The sequence below is a fragment of the Theropithecus gelada genome, chromosome 2 (assembly GCF_003255815.1).
Source record: "Theropithecus gelada isolate Dixy chromosome 2, Tgel_1.0, whole genome shotgun sequence".
NCBI lineage: Eukaryota > Metazoa > Chordata > Mammalia > Primates > Cercopithecidae > Theropithecus > Theropithecus gelada.
In genome coordinates this window covers 70,983,024-71,000,187 of record NC_037669.1, presented here as the reverse complement: position 1 = coordinate 71,000,187, position 17,164 = coordinate 70,983,024, and the positions used below count along the sequence as shown (strand labels likewise).

Genomic DNA, 17,164 nt, shown 5'->3' with positions numbered 1-17,164 from the left:
CTCCGCCTCCCGTGTTTAGGCGATTCTCCTGCCTCAGGCTCCCAAGTAGTTGGGATTACAGGCATGAGCTACCATGCCTGGCTAATTTTGTATTTTTTTTTTTTTAGTAGAAACGGGGTTTCGCCATGTTGGTCAGGCTGGTCTTGAACTCCTGACCTCACGTGATTCACCCACTTCAGCCTCCTAAAGTGCTGGGATTACAGGCATGACCCACCACGCCGGCCTAGAATTTCAACTACTAATTTACATTAAGCTTTTAATTGTGTTTAAAGTGCTTTGTCCTATCAGAGTTTAGCCTCTTAAATGTAGTATGTGCTAGACACTTAAAGTTTTGTTTGTTACAGCCCTTTCTTAGCTATCCTGCTTTGTATGCAAGGATGTTTTCTAATTAAAGGATGAGAACAAAACTATCAGCCATTGAAAACTATACTTAAATTTGGATACTTTTGTACATACTAAATTATCTTTTAAAAAAAAATAGAAACACCATATTTCTTTCCCATGGCTTGTCTTTCCAAATAATGTTGTTTTTAAGTTTGTCCCTATTAGACCTATTCTCCTCTACCCTGTTTTGTTTGATACATGCCACTTATGATACCATAAAAGGAGAAAGAAGGCAGGTGCCAATTATTCACTCAGGTAAAGGAGAGAGAAAAGGCACCAAAACTTTTTAGTTATTTTTTTTGAGACGGAGTATCACTCTGTTGCCCAGGCTGGAGTACAGTGACGCGATCTTGGCTCACTGCAACCTCTGCCTCCCCAGTTCAAGCAATTCTCCTGCCTCAGCCTCCCGAGTAGCTGGGATTACAGGTACCTGCCATCATGCCCAGTTAATTTTTGTATTTTCAGTAGAGACGGGGTTTCACCATGTTGACTACTCTGCTCTCGAACTCCCAACCTCTGGTGATCCGTCCTCCTCGGCCTCCCGTAGTGCTGGGATTACAGGTGTGAGCCACCGCGCCTGGCCCAAAGCTTGATTTTCTAATTTCTAGAGTTCACACTACTTCTATCATTACAAAAATCTCAAATTCTATGCATCTAGTGACTAGAATGAATAATTAAGGCCTCTAGGAATTTGGAAGGAGGACAGATTGAAGTTGTCTGGAAAGTTTTTTATGTAGGACACAGGACCTGACCTGGGAGTTGAAGACTGGGTAGGACGTTCGTTAATGGGGAACAGGAGGGAAGTCTTTTGGAAGAGTTAATGCGAGCAAAGGCACAAGGGTCTGCACAGGGATGTTTCATCAAGAGGAGTATAAAGGGTTTGTGGGAGATGAGACAGGGTTAGTAAGTTGGGGCCAGGCAATGGAGTGCCTTAAAGAATACAATAAGTAGTTCAAGTTTAATCCTGTAAGCAAGTTTCCTTTAAAATATGTTTGAGAGCGATAAAATCAGACTTACAGAGTAAACGTGTGTGTGTGTGTGTGTGTGTGTGTGTGTGTGTGTATTTAGCCAAAACCAAAAGCTTGTCAATAACTATATTATGTGAAACTTTTTTTCTATAAAAACAGCATGCTGTCTCCCATTCTCTATATATGAAAACTTGCTGCTAGGAATTTTTCATATATGCAGGGTTTACTTTTCCTGTTACTGTTTCTAGTGACACTTAGTTTTCACTAGGTTCTGTGGCTTATGTGTTTTGCCCCTCACAGGTACCCCTATAGAAAGAATACTCCAAAAACACCAAGGGAGTTGCCAAGCGAGAAAGCCAGGCAGGGTGGGAAACTGAAAATCTCCACTGATTCTCCAGAGAAGCGCTAAGGAACAATCCTTTCATTTCAAAGCATCAGAAGGGCCAGGAGCTCAATTCATCCTTCCCATTTCCATAGGATGAAACATAATTTGTTCCCTTTAAGATACTATGTGATGAATTACAGCAGAAGAGATGGAAGGAGAAAAGAATGGGAATACAATAGTTAACACTTCTATTATGTTTATTATTTACCAGAAGAAAACAATAATAAAGCAAACGTTTAAATTTTTTTTGAACTTCTGCTTCTGGAAACATGACTCTAAATTTCACCTAAGTCACTCAAATTGATTGCAAGTAGAAAATATTGCCTCTGAATATTATATTGTATCTCCTTCCACCTTCCTCTTCAGCCCCTACTTCTTCATGGCCCAAACATTCTGCCTTTTACAAATACCCTTATCAGACGGTAGCATTGTTCCCAGTTCTGCCACGTGGATCCTAAAGTATTGCTGCTGACATAGTCTCCATGCTGTAATCCAAGAGCCACTATCCCCATTTCTTGTTCTTCTAGATGACTCTGTTGCCTCTTACGCCAGTTCTTTTGGCAGTTGCACCTGCGATTTAAGCATTTGAAGAAATGTAGGAAATTAATCCTGGAAATTTAAGAGCTTTACAGCAAAAATTACAAAATTTACATGCCTTAAAAGATACAGAATAGATTTGAAATTCTGGCCAAAGCACCCCCAAAGTCAAGATAAAACAAGAGTCATAACCACAGCCACCATTTATTGGACATATACTAATGCCAAGGACTGTTCCAAGGGCTTTGAGCACACGGCAAAGTACATCATGGAAATAAGAAGGCAGGTGCCTAAGTTGGCCTGGGTTCAAAGACTGGAACTAGCAGGTACTAGTTATGTGGTGTTGGGCATCAGTTTTCTCAGCTGTAAAATGATAATAACAGTATCTAATTCACAAAGCTATTATACAAGTGAGTAATCCATGTTAATGCTTTTTTTTTTTTTTTAGATGGAGTCTTAGTCTATCTCCCAGGCTGGAGCGCAATGGCACCATCTTGGCTCACTGCAACCTCCACCTCCCGGGTTCAAGCGATTCTCCTGCCTCAGCCTCCCAAGTAACTGGGATTACAGGCATGTGCCACCGTGCCCAGCTAATTTTTGTATTTTTAGTAGAGACAGGGTTTCACCATGTTTGCCAGGATGGTCTCAAACTCCTGGCCTCAAGTGATTCACCTGCCTCGGACTCTCAAAGTGCTGAGATTACAGGCATGAGTGCCCAGCCTAACACTTTTTTTTCTCTCTAAGACAGAGTCTTGCTCTGTTGCCAGGCTGGAGTACAGTGGTGCGATCTCGGCTCACTGCAACCTCCGCCTCCTGGGTTCAAGCAATTCTCCTGCCTCAGCCTCCTGAGTAGCTAGGACTTCAGGTGAGCGCCACCACACCCAGCTAATTTTTGTACTATTAGTAGAGATGGGGTTTCAACAACCTAACACTAATTTTTAAAACACTATCTCATTACATCCCACAAAAGCCTTGTAAGGAGGGAAATGGCTCAGAGAAGACAGTAACTTGCCTAAGATCACATAGCTAGGAAGTGGCAGAGCAAGATTTGAGCCAGGTCTGCCTGATTTCAGTGCTCATTATTATATACTGTCTGTAAAAATATCACTATAAGAATATAAAATATATGTTCTTTTTAAAACAAGTCTTTCCTCTTTGAAGCACACTCCTAATCTGATGGTCAGAAATATTTAAACATGAAATATAAGCCTGGCAAGGTGGCATGCACCTGTAATCCTGGCTACTCAGGAGATTGAGATGGGAGAATCACTTGAGACCAGAAGTTCAAGACCAGCTTGAACAACAAAGTGAGACCCATAAGGCAACCTCTGCCTCCTAGGTTCAGGTGATTCTCCTGACTCAGCCTCCCAAGTAGCTGGGATTACAGGTGCGTGCCACCATACCCAGCTAATTTTTGTATTTTTAGTAGAGACGGGGTTTTACCATGTTAGCCAAGCTTGTCGTGAACTCCTGACCTCAGGTGATCTGCCCACCTTGGCCTCCCAAAGTGCTGGGATTACAGGTGTGAACCACAGTACCCAGCCACGTGATTTTCTTAAAAGAGTTTTATAACAAGGCTAGGTGCGGTGACTGATGCCTGTAATTCCAGCACTTTGGAGGCCGAGGTGGGTGGTTCAGCTGAGGTCAGGAGTTCAAGACAAGCCTGGCCAACATGGTGAAACCCTGTCTTTACTACAAATATAAAATTTAGCTGGGCATGGTGGCACATGCCTGTAATTCCAGCTACTCAGGAGGCTGAGGCAGGAGAATTGCTTGAACCTGGGAGGCGGAGGTTGCCTTGAGCTGGGATCCCGCCACTGCACCCCAGCCTGGGCGACAGAGACACCATCTCAAAAATATATATATATATATATATGTATGTGTGTGTGTGTGTGTGTGCGTGTGTGTGTGTAAAGCATCCCCCAGGGCAAAAAAAAAAAAAATTATGAAACAACAACAGAAGTCCAACACTGCAAACCCACTTCATACTTCTGCCTCATAGGAAAACCTTAAGGACAAGGCAAGTTTTTAAAGGGTTTCAATTGTCATTGTATCTTAAGAAAGTAACTCATCCATCATGTATGTACCTTCCAGAGAACACTGAAGATGCCCAGTGTCCCCTGGGCATTTGTTTAACAATGACGAGGAATGTTTCTCCCTGTATTGCTAATGTCCACCTGCCAGTGTGATGAACCATTTTGGTCATCTACTATGGCTCCTCTTGCAGCTAGTTCTTGGCCCACAATCTTTGGCTAGGAGTGTTTTTCCAGCATCATGCCCACCAGAGAGGACCTTTGATGTGTGGCTGCCTACCAGCCTTCAAGCCAAGAGGACGTCCATGACTTCCGACCCTGCACCTCCCTTGTGCCAAGCTTTGAGAAGAGAGGGGTGTGACTGCACCCAGCAGGGCTCTCCCACGGAGAACACCAGTAGTTAAGAGAAACCATGAGTCAGGTATTTAAAATAACTGTAAAGCTGCAATAAATAGTTAAAACAGTGTGTTCTTTGTATTATGGAATGGAAAAAGAAGCATTTTATGTAAGTTATTCCCTGTATTTGTTTATATATGCATGGAAGAGTTCCAAAATAATATTTTAAATTTTAAAAAAATTAAATTATTTAGAGAGATGGGGATCTCACTATTGCCCAGCCTGGAGTGCAGTGGTGCAATAACTCAATGCAGCCAGACCCTCCTGGCTTCAAGTGATCCTCTTGACTTTTCCTCCCAAAGTACTGGTATTACAGGCGTGAGCCACCATGCCCAGCCCAGAATAATATTTGAAAAAGAAAATGTGGCACTGACCCAGCATAGGAAACCCAGACACATATTTACTTATTTAAAATATGACCAAGCTGGTAGTTCAGATCACTGGGGAAAAGAGGAATGAGTCACAAAATGATCACTGGTTAACTATTTGGAAAAGAAATAATAAAACAGCCTTTTTGCTTTCTACTGACTTTAAAAATTAACCCTTTAATCGATCCATAATATGAAATATTTTTTTAAAAACCGAAAACTATAAAAGTTGCATGAAAAGGCAGGCACACATTTTAATCATTTTCAAAGAAGCCATTTCTAAGCAGAATACAAAAGATAGAAATCATAAAAATAGCTAGCCATGATGTTATAAAAATGTAAAACTTACAAACAGAAGAGGATCAACTTGTGTTATTGTTAGAGAGCCTTTTCCCCCTTCGCTTGTTAGTTTTTAAAGAAAGTATGTCTAGTGTGCTTGTGTGTGTGTAGCATTACACAGGGCACACATATGCATACACTCAGAGGCTGGGAGGCAGGGTGGGTGGGAAGGTTGGTTTCAGCACAGGCTATTTAATTTGGTCTGCCTGTATTAAGTTCCTGCTCTGGACCAACACCTCAGTGGGTGTCCAGGATAGAGATGAGCAAGACCTGCTTTGAAGAACTCAGGATCCTGTAGGAGAGTACACTGTGGCCAGAAGGGCTGTCAACCTGAAGCACAATGTAGGAGGTGCCATAAAACAGTTGTGGACAAAGGGTAATGGAAATACACAGGCAGAGTACTCCCGATGTTTTGTTGTAAGAAGTAGCATTTGAGTCAAGCCTTGGAAATTGGATAGATTCTAACAGATAGAGATAGAAGAAAAGGTAATTAGAGGCAAAGGGTGGTACAGAGGCAGGAAAGCAAGGCCCTTCAGGGAAGATAGCAGCAGACATGGTTTACCATAGATATCAGAGTCATGGTTGTCAAATGTGGTCCCGGAATAAGCAGCAGCAACAGCATTACCAGGGAATTTGTCAGAAATGCAAATTCTTAGACCCCATCCAAGACCTACTAAATCAGAGACTCTGTCAGTGGACTCAGTAATCTGTATTTGGCCCTTTGGGTGATTTTGATCCACAGTAACATTTGAGAATCACTATATGGACTTTAGAAAAGTATATAAAAGACCTTTTTTCCCCACTACGCTTTAAAGGCAAGCAATTCTGGTTTACGTAATTCCTGGATTATACATGCTCTTGATGAGCTTGAAATGTTACATTACTTTTTTCCTATGGAGGCTCCCTTTATAAGAATTGTAACATTTCCAAAGCTATGATCTATGTTTGGCCTTGGCTCTTATAGATCATCCTGGTTTCTTTATTGGAGGTCCCAAAAATTGGGGAGAAGGGGTCGAAGGGAAAAAGGGAGTTGAAGATAACCCTGGAGTTTTAGACCTGAATGCGTGACAGAATGCAGATAAGACAGACAACTGGGAACTAGAAACCACCAAAAGGCCTAAAAATGAGCAGCTTGGTCTGGGGACAGATTGAATGTGCTAAGAAAACCCTGAGTGATCTAAAGGGAAAGGGAGATTTGGGGATTGTTCTAGATTATGTGACAAGAGAAAGAGAAGAAAATTTCCCATTATGTGATGGGTAAGAGGAGAAAATTACAAAAGGATAGAATATAGAGAACCTGGTTAAAGAGAAAGAAGATTTTATAAATGTGGCAAAGAAGAAATGGCCAGCGATGAAGATGAATGCTCAAGGGTTTGTAAACTTCAATTCTGTAACCATAACAACTCCTAATGTGTCGTGGAGTCTGTTGATTAACTAAGGCCACTCATGACATTTTTATACTGAAGTCTTTCTGGAGGAAAGTTTAGCAATAGCTTTAGCCAACTGGATGGGAGCAGTCCAGATATACATGAGTAAGCCTGAAGTGAAATTGAGTGAATGTTAAAATAGTAATCTTGCGTGATTGGCACAGAAGCTTGGATATGATACAAAATGCAGCTGGCCTCAGTGAATTAGACAGTTGCTGCGAATGGGATTTTATCTCAGTGAAAAGTACAAATACTCATTTGAGATGATAGGAGTGAGCAGACCACAACATTTTTGAAGATGAAAGAATGTCGCACATTTGTCAGGGAGGGATAGGCCTACACCAGCCTAATGTCTTTGTGCTATCATACTGACTCAGCTTTATTAACTCAGAGGGAAATGATTTAGTCATTATCTAATAAATTCAGTTTGTTAGATAAGACAAAGAATCTTAAAAACATAGCTAAAAACAACAAGAGCAAACTAAAAAAATTCTACAGAAGCCAAATAAATCATGTAAATGAGGGAAGCATGCCAGGTGCAAAGCAGTAAGGGCAAAAGAGAAAAACTAGAGGGTCCATGAGCATTCTCAAGGGTGAAACCAATGCACAGAAACAGCTGATTGTTTCCATGCCAGTGCGGTGTGGCCAGATCTGATGCTCCAAGTGGTGCTAGATATCCAGATTTTTTTGCATGTGGCATTCAAAAAACTTACACAATGATACCCAAGTCAAATAAAATGGGCCTGCAGATCTGACCTCATGCTTTACCAGTTTTCAATACCTGGCCCAGGGAGTAAATTTCTTTTAAACCGAATTGAATGGGTAATTTCTTAGAGGAGGAAGCATTTGAGCAAAGCAAGTATATGGATTTTCCTTTATTTTTTGCCAGCAACTTCATTTCAGGTATCCTAGGCCAGAAGCGTGGGGTAGGGAGAGAATAAGCATTAATTTTTTTAAAAAAGACTTTTTAATTTTATTTTTTTGAGATAGAATCTCGCTCTGTTGCCCAGGCTGGAGTGCAGTGGCACCATCTCAGCTCACTGCAACCTCCACCCCCCGGGTTCTAGTGATTCTTGTACCTCGGCCTCCTGAGTAGCTGGGATTACAGGCGAGCGCCACCACACCCAAATATTTTTGTATTTTTAGTAGAGACAGGGTTTCACCACATTGGCCAGGTTGGTCTCAAACTCCTGGCCTCAAGTGATCGACCTCCTAAAGTACTGGGATTACAGGCATGAGCCACCACAACCAGCCTAAAAAGCAATTTTAAAATACATGTGCTCTATCAAGTACAAAAATAATATTTCCAAATCTAGAAGGAAAATAACTACTTTTATTTTTGACAGAGGGTCTCACTCTGTTGCCCAGGCTGTAGTGCAGTGGCACAAACATGGCTCACTGCAGCCTTGACTTCCTGGGCTCAAGTGATCCTCCTGCCTCAGCCTCCTATGTAGCTGGTACCACAGGTGCATGCCATCACACCAGGCTAACTTTTAAAAATTTTTTGTAGAAACAGGATCTCACTTTGTTTTGTTGCTCATGTTGGTCTTGAATTCCTGGGCTCAAGCAATCCTCCTGCTTTGGCCTCCCAAAGTGTTGAGATTACAGGTATGAACTACCGTTCCCAGCCAGTAACTACAATAAAAAAATTTTTTTCTGTCGGGCATGGTGGCTGATGCCTGTAATCCCAGCACTTTGGGAGGCCGAAGCAGAAGGATCACTTGAGCTCAAGAGTTTGAGATCAGCCTAGGCAACATAGTGAGATCTCATCTCTACAAATTAAAAAAAAAAAAAAATTAGCCAGGTATGGTGGCATGCATGTGTGGTCCCAGCTACTCAGGAGTCTGAGGTGGGAGGATCACTTGAGCCCTGGCGGTTGAGGCTACAGTTAGCCGTAATTGAGCTACTGCACTCCAGCCTGGGTGATAGAGTGAGACCCTGTCTCAAAAACAAAAACACACACACAAAAAACTTTTCTAAGAAAAAAGTTTGCTTCTGAACAATGTTCTCATTGGGAACATCACACACACACACAACTCGACAAGATTTCAAAACTGTGTTTTAATTTTAACCTCAGTCTTGAAAACCCAGAGATTTGGAGGGCATCTGTCCCAAACCCCCAAAACCCTTCATTTCATTTCACCTCTATCAAGTGAACATTGTCTTGTCTCATTTGATTGGGTAAAACCATCCCTTTCTGCTGGGATTTTGTGACATTACCATTTCCAGTGTTTACTGTATTTTGAGTCTAAGATGTATATTTTGGGATATTTCAACAGCTCTGAAATCAGAATGCATCTTAAATTTGATGGTGTTTTACCATAGCTGGCTGGAGACCCAAGTGTGAACACATCATAGCTACCCATGCTATTATTACCTCCATTGAGTCATGTGCCCTGTTGATACAACACACACAGATGTATTGCCTCTTAAAATAGCTTTTAAAGAAAGATAAGTAAGCAAATGTGGTAAAGTGAGATGGTATGCAGGAATTCTTTGTACTACTTTTGACCTTCTGTAAGTCTAAAATGACCTCAAAATAAAAAGAAAACAATTAAAATATCTTTTAAAAGATGATACTATGTTTTGGCTTTAAAGCAGAAATTGATAGTACATGCAGAAATTGATAGTACATGCAGAAAGGCACAGAAACAGAGTACTGGGAAGCAAATTGATACTAGTGAAGCAAATTTTCATTACTGCAATGAGGCACTTTCATATTTTTCTTGCTGCGCATTTTCCAGGACCAAATAGATGAAGTTGTGTGACATTTTGTAACTGAGACACATGCAAACAGATGCCTGTCACAGGCCAAGCCAGGCAACTGAAGGCAGGAGAAATTGCCCGTCCTTCAGAATAAATGAAGCCATTTCAAAGCCTAGGGAGCTATGCAAGATTGTCATTCAAAAAACATGTCAGAGTTCACTTTGCAGCATGTTTTTCTTAGATTAAAATTTTTAAACCACCACCACCAAATACACTGAAAATTGGTAGCAGTTGTGAATTAAAATACGAAAAATGCAGTGCATGGTAGGGTGTTTTATTCTTGCAATTATCACCATGAATTTATTTTAGTGTCTTTTGTTCTAGACCCTAGACCCAAAACTAGTGTTCTCAGTTCAGTAAAAGGCAGAGGAGCTGAAAAATTAAACCTACACTGTAGGCTGTGTGTGAGGTCGAGACTGAACCTGACTTACTCACCACTATATCCCCAATCCTTCTCACCTGCCTGACATATATATTTGTTAGATTAACAAATAAGTGAATGGATAGAATGGAATTGACCCAGGGAAAATGGATTTGCTCAGCAGAGCACTCAGAAGTCAGGGAGCTGGTTCAGATGCTCTTTTGAACTTCATTCCCTCTTCTACTCTGAATTTACATGCCACCTTTAACACAGATTTTTTAAAAAGACATCTCATCATTCTTTTCAGACTATTCTTTTCTGAACGTACAGCCACCAAGGTGGCTTGAATATTCTTTGCCAATGACTAGTTACTGGAAAAGTGGTAGAACTAGTTTCTCTCAAACAACACCCCAATTCACTCCCAGGGGAGTTCTGGCTGTCTAGAGAAGAGCAGGTGCAGAAAGTCTTGATGCTGTGCCCAAGGGCAGGCAAAGAACCATTGTCTGACCTCATGTGACCTCCGGTGATCTCAACCTGGCCACTGCTCCAGGAAGAATCAGAGCCTCTCTAAACCATAGATGAAAGTCAGCTTTGATTCAGAAGAATGGGCTATTGATAATTCTCCATTCCAGGAGTTGGGAATAAGGACCATACATATGTATCTATGTGAAAGACTAGCAATTATTTCAGAATATCAAGCTCTTTAAAGCAGAAAAAGAGCAAGCATGCATAAAAATTCAACATGTCTTTAAAAAACACAAATCTGTGTAATAAAATAATATACTGACTATTCTGTCAACATAATCTCATGGCTATATTACACAAGATTTTAAAATAATATAGTTAATTATCAATCTCCTGTGGCCACCGAACACATCTTTCAACCTCAATAAATGCCATCATCATAATGACCAAAACATTTTTATTTCTGCAACTTAAGTTGCAAGGAAAATAACCTTTCCACTCAGCAGTAATTGTGAATCATGGTAAATATTAAACTGAAAGAGTGATTTTAAAACTCCATGAATTCACGGTGATACCAACCTGAAGTTCATCATTTATCTGCCTAAAAAGCGAGCACTACAAATGTAATTTCAGACAGTCTCTCTTCATCTACTAAAAAGAACTGTTTCTATGCATTTTAGAAGCATTCAATTATCTACTATTGGCCCAATTTGGCCTTTTTTTTTTCTTTTTTGAGACGGAGTCTTGCTCTGTCACCAGGCTGGAGTGCAGTAGCACAATTTCGGCTCACTGCAACCTCCACCTCCCAGGTTCAAGCAATTCTCCTGCCTCAGCCTCCCGAGTAGCTGGGACTACAGATGCCCGCCACCAAGCCCAGATAATTTTTGTATTTTTAGTAGAGATGGGGTTTCACCACGTTGGCCAGGATGATCTCAATCTCTTGACCTCATGATCCACCTGCTTAGGCCTCCCAAAGTGCTGGAATTACAGGCGTGAGCCAATGCACCCAGCCTGGTCTCATTCTTATTTATTCCTCACTATAGGTCCCTGGGGATCTCTGAGTGTCAGCTCCATTATGGTTGGAATGGTGTTCTTTTGAATATGCACTTGAAGAGGTCAGAAGAATGAGGTGAATCAAAGCTTGACTCTGGACTCAGAACCGGGTTTCAATGTCAGTTCTACCACTTCCTAGCTGTATCTCCTCCACATGTTATTAAATTCTCTAAGTTTCAGTATCCTTTTTATTAAATGGGGAGAATAACAGTACTTAGACCTTCTAGGGTTGGTAAGATGATTACATGAGTTAATTCATATAACGACTCCAGCCTGTAGTAAATGCTCCCTAAATATTAGCTGCTAATATTACTGTTACAGAAGTCATATAGGCGTACCTAGATATGGGGTGCTACAGGTATACATCCTTAGAGGTAACAGTAATTTAGTTCTATTGGTAATGCTCATTGGCGTCCCCCCGTTGGTCTCAATTAGTGAGTATCTCCTTACTTTAAAACAAATAGGGAATAAAGTTGGGATGCATTTTCTATGGAGGGTGCTCAGTCACCATTTCTCCCTCCATCTACTTACAGGTTTAAGATAGGCGACATTGCTGTGACGAATGTCGTTTAGCAGCTGATCTCTGGGAGTGATTTCCACCAATGGGGGTGGCCTGTTTCTCGGCACTGGCTTGAGTGTTTTGATGACATCTTTGAGGTTGGTTTTCTCGGGTGGTTCTCTGGCTTCCGGCATCCGAGATTTGCGCTGGATTCTCTTCAGCTTCACCACCCGGAAGGAGTCAGGGTCTGTCCTGTACTGCGGCGCCTGTGATGGCTTTTTCATCATTTCACTGTGTTGACTGAAGGGGACTTTTTGGGGGTTGGGAGGCCGAGGTGGCGGTGGCTGGAAGAACTCCTGCATTCTGGAATCTGGCATGGGTCCTCCCAACATCTCCCACATCCCAGGGGGCAGCCCCAACCCATTCTCTAACATGGCTATCAGCTTCTTCTGTTCCTTGAGTTGCTGCTGTTTTTGCTCCTCCTGTCGTTTCTGCCTTTGTTTATCCTGATTCCTGGTGAGCAGATTAGTGACCACCATTCTGGGACCCGGAAGCTCAAAATGGTAGCCCATCTTCAGGAGAGTGCTGTTTGCCTTCAAAAGCCTGGCTATTTCCATTTCAGCATGGTGACCCAACATGTGCCTCTGATTGTGAAACCGAAGCTCAGTTAGCGTCTCATTAAACTGGAGACACCTCATGATGGCCACAATCCCTTTACCTGTGATGAAATTGGACTCGATGTTGAGAGTGGTGATGCTTCTATTTTCACGCAACATGTTAGCCAAGGCAAATGCTACATTCTCATCTGCACCCACATTGGCTAAACTGAATGTTCTGATGTGCTTGTTTTTCTTCATTGCATTGACAAAGTCCAGTAACATTTCTTTGGGGATGTTTTCAATGTTGTTCAGGTTGAGTTCCTTCATGTCAGGATCATTTTTTCTAACTCTCCTCAAGCTCCCATCCAGGTCTGTCTGGTTTCCTGAAGGCCTTGCACTTACCTTCAAAAAGCTGGTATCTAGAGCTAACTTCTTAGGATCTAATTTTGATATTTTTTTCTCACTTTGTTCTTGGGCCTCTGGTCTGTCTCTCTGTTCTTTGAATGCTTTGTCAGTTACCTGCTGGCAGTTGTTCTCACCATTTCTAATTTGTTCCTTTGCTTTGCCTTCCTCTTCTCTGCTTGTTTTTTCACTCTCTTCACCATCATCTTCTCCTTCATCACCATCTTCTTCTTCTTCTTCGTCTGTTTCTTGGACATTGCTGCTGCCCTTTGATTCTCTTTTATTTGCAGCTATTTCATTATTGAGCTTTTCTTTTAAATACTGGGCCATATTTTTATTACGTTTGTCTATTTCTTCATGCTCTTCTTGAGTCTTTTCCTACAAGAGAGGTTTATGAGGATTAGAATACATAGCAGAGAAGAAATACGAAGTAGAGCATCAGCTAGTGGAGATAAGAAAAATACTTGTTTAGGCCGGGCGCGGTGGCTCAAGCCTGTAATCCCAGCACTTTGGGAGGCCGAGACGGGTGGATCACGAGGTCAGGAGATCGAGACCATCCTGGCTAACACGGTGAAACCCCGTCTCTACTAAGAAATACAAAAAACTAGCCGGGCGAGGTGGCGGGCGCCTGTAGTCCCAGCTACTCAGGAGGCTGAGGCCGGAGAATGGCGTGAACCCGGGAGGCGGAGCTTGCAGTGAGCTGAGATCCAGCCACTGCACTCCAGCCTGGGCGACAGAGTGAGACTCCGTCTCAAAAAAAAAAAAAAAAAAAAAAAAAAGAAAAATACTTGTTTAAATCAGCTGGTTGCTATTTTAAATAATGCTTATTTTAATAGCTGATTGCTAAAAATGGGTGGTTATCCCATCCCATAAATAACAATATTAAAATGAAACCTTATTAATTTTGTTTTAATATTCTGTTTTTTAATGGTGTTTAATTTCAGAAGCAGTTAAAAATTATTTTGAAAACCTGATAGAATTGTTCATCGATACATTGAAGCCTGGATTTTGTATATGCCAAATAGGCATCTAGTACTCAACAGTCCTGAGTTAGGGCAATAATTTTATTCTTCCAATATATTATAAATATATTAGAATAATAAGGAAATTATTGCCCTAAAATTAACATTCCTACAATGTCTACTAATCTAGTGTAGAATGTACATGAACTTCCTCTGAGAACATAACATAATGTATGGAAAATTAGATCAGTTTGATATTTTGGAATATATGTATATTTTAAAACCTCAATTTTAATTTTGAATACATATATATGTATATTTAAAACCTCAATTTTGATTGTATTTTTTCAGTTCTTTGAAAACTGCCATGGCTACTCTGTCTGGGACAAGTTTACTATCCCGGTTTCTTTTGAAAGAAAGTGCCTAGGAACCAGAGCCAGCTGTAAGATGGAACAGGATTATGCAGACATTGAGAAATAATTGCTTAGTCTGGGAAATAAAATGGACCTTTTATCAATAATGTGTATTAGAATCTTGCACATCAATTATAATGCTTTTCTATGCAATATGTGTGCCTCATAGGTATCATTTTGAAAGCCAGTACAGCAAGTTGAGACACAGGTTCATCTGAGCAAAAATTTCATGCTCATAACTAGGTCGGAAGAGACAGTGACAAGTCACATTAACCACCTGAAGTCTTCACCACTGCATTTCTCATCTTGACCAGAAGGGGGAGCCAACTATCAAGCTGTTTAAGTTATACCAGAGGAAGAAAAAAAATGTTGCAAGTACTCATTTTTACCCCCGACACTGAATTGGCTTTTAATCCATTGACCTCCAGTTGTAAAATATCTGCAAATTGTATCATGAACTCTAACCTGATCAATCCAGCTGTTTCTTTTCTTAATCTTAGTACATGTTTAAACTCTCCTGAGTGTAAAACCAATTGACAACTTTCCTTAATTACAGCCAGCGTAGTAATTTAACAAGATGCATCTTTGTCAACAGGCATAACCTAAAGAGACTTTACCTAGGAGGCATCTCTGTACTCTTTTTGTTAAGTCATTTTCAAGTGGAACATTAAAAAAAAAATTATACTCATGCACAGTAAGTTTGAAGAGTCAACAATTCTAGGTTTCAGATTTTAGAAAGTGAAGAACTAGCTTCAAAAACCACTTAATAGCCATCTATTTCTAAATGTCGTCACTGACAGCCAATACATAGTAATAATATAAGACATTTTCTGGTTATTCGACTTGGTTTAACTGCAGGGTGTGTGGCCAGACTTCAGGAGGACTGAAATGTTTGACACTGTGTGCAAAACACTGCATATGTTTGGATGTGCCAGAGAGACAGAGGCTACAGAACTGTCATTAGTTTCTCAAAGGGGCCTGCAATAAAAAAGAAAGAGAGAGTTAAGGACAACTGCCTGGGTTATGAGTTAAGAAACCAAGTATCATGGCAATAGAACACAGGCTTTCTGACACAGCAAACCCGACAGCAATTTTTAAAAAGAGACATTTGCAAGAAATCACCCAAATTTCCCCTTGGAAATATAAATGTAAGTGTTTCAGAAAGTTCCAGTCTGGAGTAGGATTAAATATTATGGTTTAATCTAGATATGGCAGAAACAAAGCAGAACGAAACCCTGGAGTGCTGAGAAATCACAGTTACAAAAGGGACACCTAACAGCCCAGCCCAGGCAGCCATTTCTCTGTTGTACACAAATCTCTGGTTACCTCGGATTTCACAAAGGTGACAGGAACCCGTTCGTCTTCCAACATGCGCCTGGATGCCTTTTCCCAATACATATAATCAACAAGAGATTTATGATTGAAGTTTCCTGTCGGTGGCTTGTCAGTTTGATCTTTCTGAATCATTCCCACGGGAAGGCTGGGGTCAGGGGCCATGACTTCCATTTCCGACTGCAGTTCTTTCAGTTCTTCAGCGGACAAGTTGGCCAAGATTTCATCTTCATTAATCTCCTCATCGAGAAGTTCTTCTTGATCTGAATTTCTGCTGTGCTCTGACATTATTTTTTCTAAATATTATTTTACTAGAAAAGAATAATCAAAGATGATTTTTAAAAAGAAAGAAGAAAAAGCCTCAAGAAGGTCTCCAAGTTAACAAGTGTCCCAAGTTAACACACCCTTGAGATATTTTTTTTTTCCCCCAGGAACCTCAGTGGTTTGCTGAGCAGCTAGGAGTGATCACAGCTAAGCTCTTGCCGGATCTATATTAAGCAGGGCTTGGCGGGTTGGGGTCAATTTATGGAACTACTATGCTGCTCTCTTTTCGGCAACTTGAGTCAGCTGTGCAAATCCATCTGACATTTCAGTACAGCTGCTATGTTTGCCAGAGACTAGCAGAGACCACAGAATCTCTGCAGGAATAAAATTAATTATCTTCCTATATGCCATCATGTTGCCACACACAAATTCATGCAGCTCGTACCTATATACCCCAATACTCCAGGGGATTCCACTTGTTTTTATTTAAAAATTAAAGCAACTTACAATATTTCAGAAGGGAAATCCAACCGGCAACCTGAATTCTTTTTGATGTGAAGAATTCACTTGAAGGTAGAAATCAAACTCTTAGGGTCTGCCTCTTCACTACAAGTTGACTGTGGAAGCAAATAAAGTAGTGTACGGTGGAGCAGAGGTCTTGCTATGTCATTCATCCTCTGTGTAAGCCGAACCTTTGCAAGATGTCCTATTTGTATCTAGATCCTGTGATCTAACAGATGGGGACAACCAGCACTTGAATTTCCACTAAAAGTGAGTTTAATATTTTAAATTATTTGCTTTTCTTATTAAGTATCCATTAAGCCAATATCAATGAAAATGGATCTAAAGTGAAATGTTAAAAAAAAAAAAATCCAGACCACTAATATACTAAAAGAAACCATGAGAAGATTTTTTTTCAAACCCTGAAGGGGCAATATGCAACATTTGTCCAAATTACAAATGTCCATTTCCTTTGACCCAGCAACTCCACCTTGAGAAATGTATCCTCAGATACACTACATGGGTAAAATGGCACGTGTGCAAGTTTATACAATATGGCAAAGTACAAAAGAGTGTGTTTTGCATGCTATCTGTGTGGCAAAGGGTACAAGAATATATGATACACAAGTTTTATTATATATATCTTTAAGACACGGTCTAGCTTTGTCACCCAGGCTGGAGTGCAGTGCTGTGATCTCAGCTCACTGCAA

General features: G+C 40.7%; 1 protein-coding gene across 3 annotated transcripts; it reads right to left on the bottom strand.

Moving 5' to 3' along the window:
• Positions 1–106: 106 nt before the first annotated feature.
• Positions 107–16,621, bottom strand: LMOD3 (leiomodin 3). Of its 3 annotated transcripts, none has more exons than XM_025374717.1 (4): positions 16,461–16,621; positions 15,684–16,000; positions 12,014–13,360; positions 678–2,307 (listed from the first exon to the last, which is right to left on the bottom strand). In XM_025374717.1, exons 2-4 carry the CDS (start codon positions 15,975–15,977, stop codon positions 2,281–2,283), a joined length of 1,668 nt encoding a protein of 555 aa, XP_025230502.1. In that variant the 5' UTR covers positions 15,978–16,000; positions 16,461–16,621; the 3' UTR covers positions 678–2,280. The 3 variants fall into 3 exon arrangements, with proteins under 3 accessions (XP_025230500.1, XP_025230502.1, XP_025230501.1); XM_025374716.1 differs by lacking the exon at positions 16,461–16,621 and adding an exon at positions 16,094–16,184; XM_025374715.1 differs by lacking the exon at positions 16,461–16,621 and having other exon boundaries at positions 107–2,307; positions 15,684–16,184.
• Between the last annotated feature and the right edge of the window lie 543 nt (positions 16,622–17,164).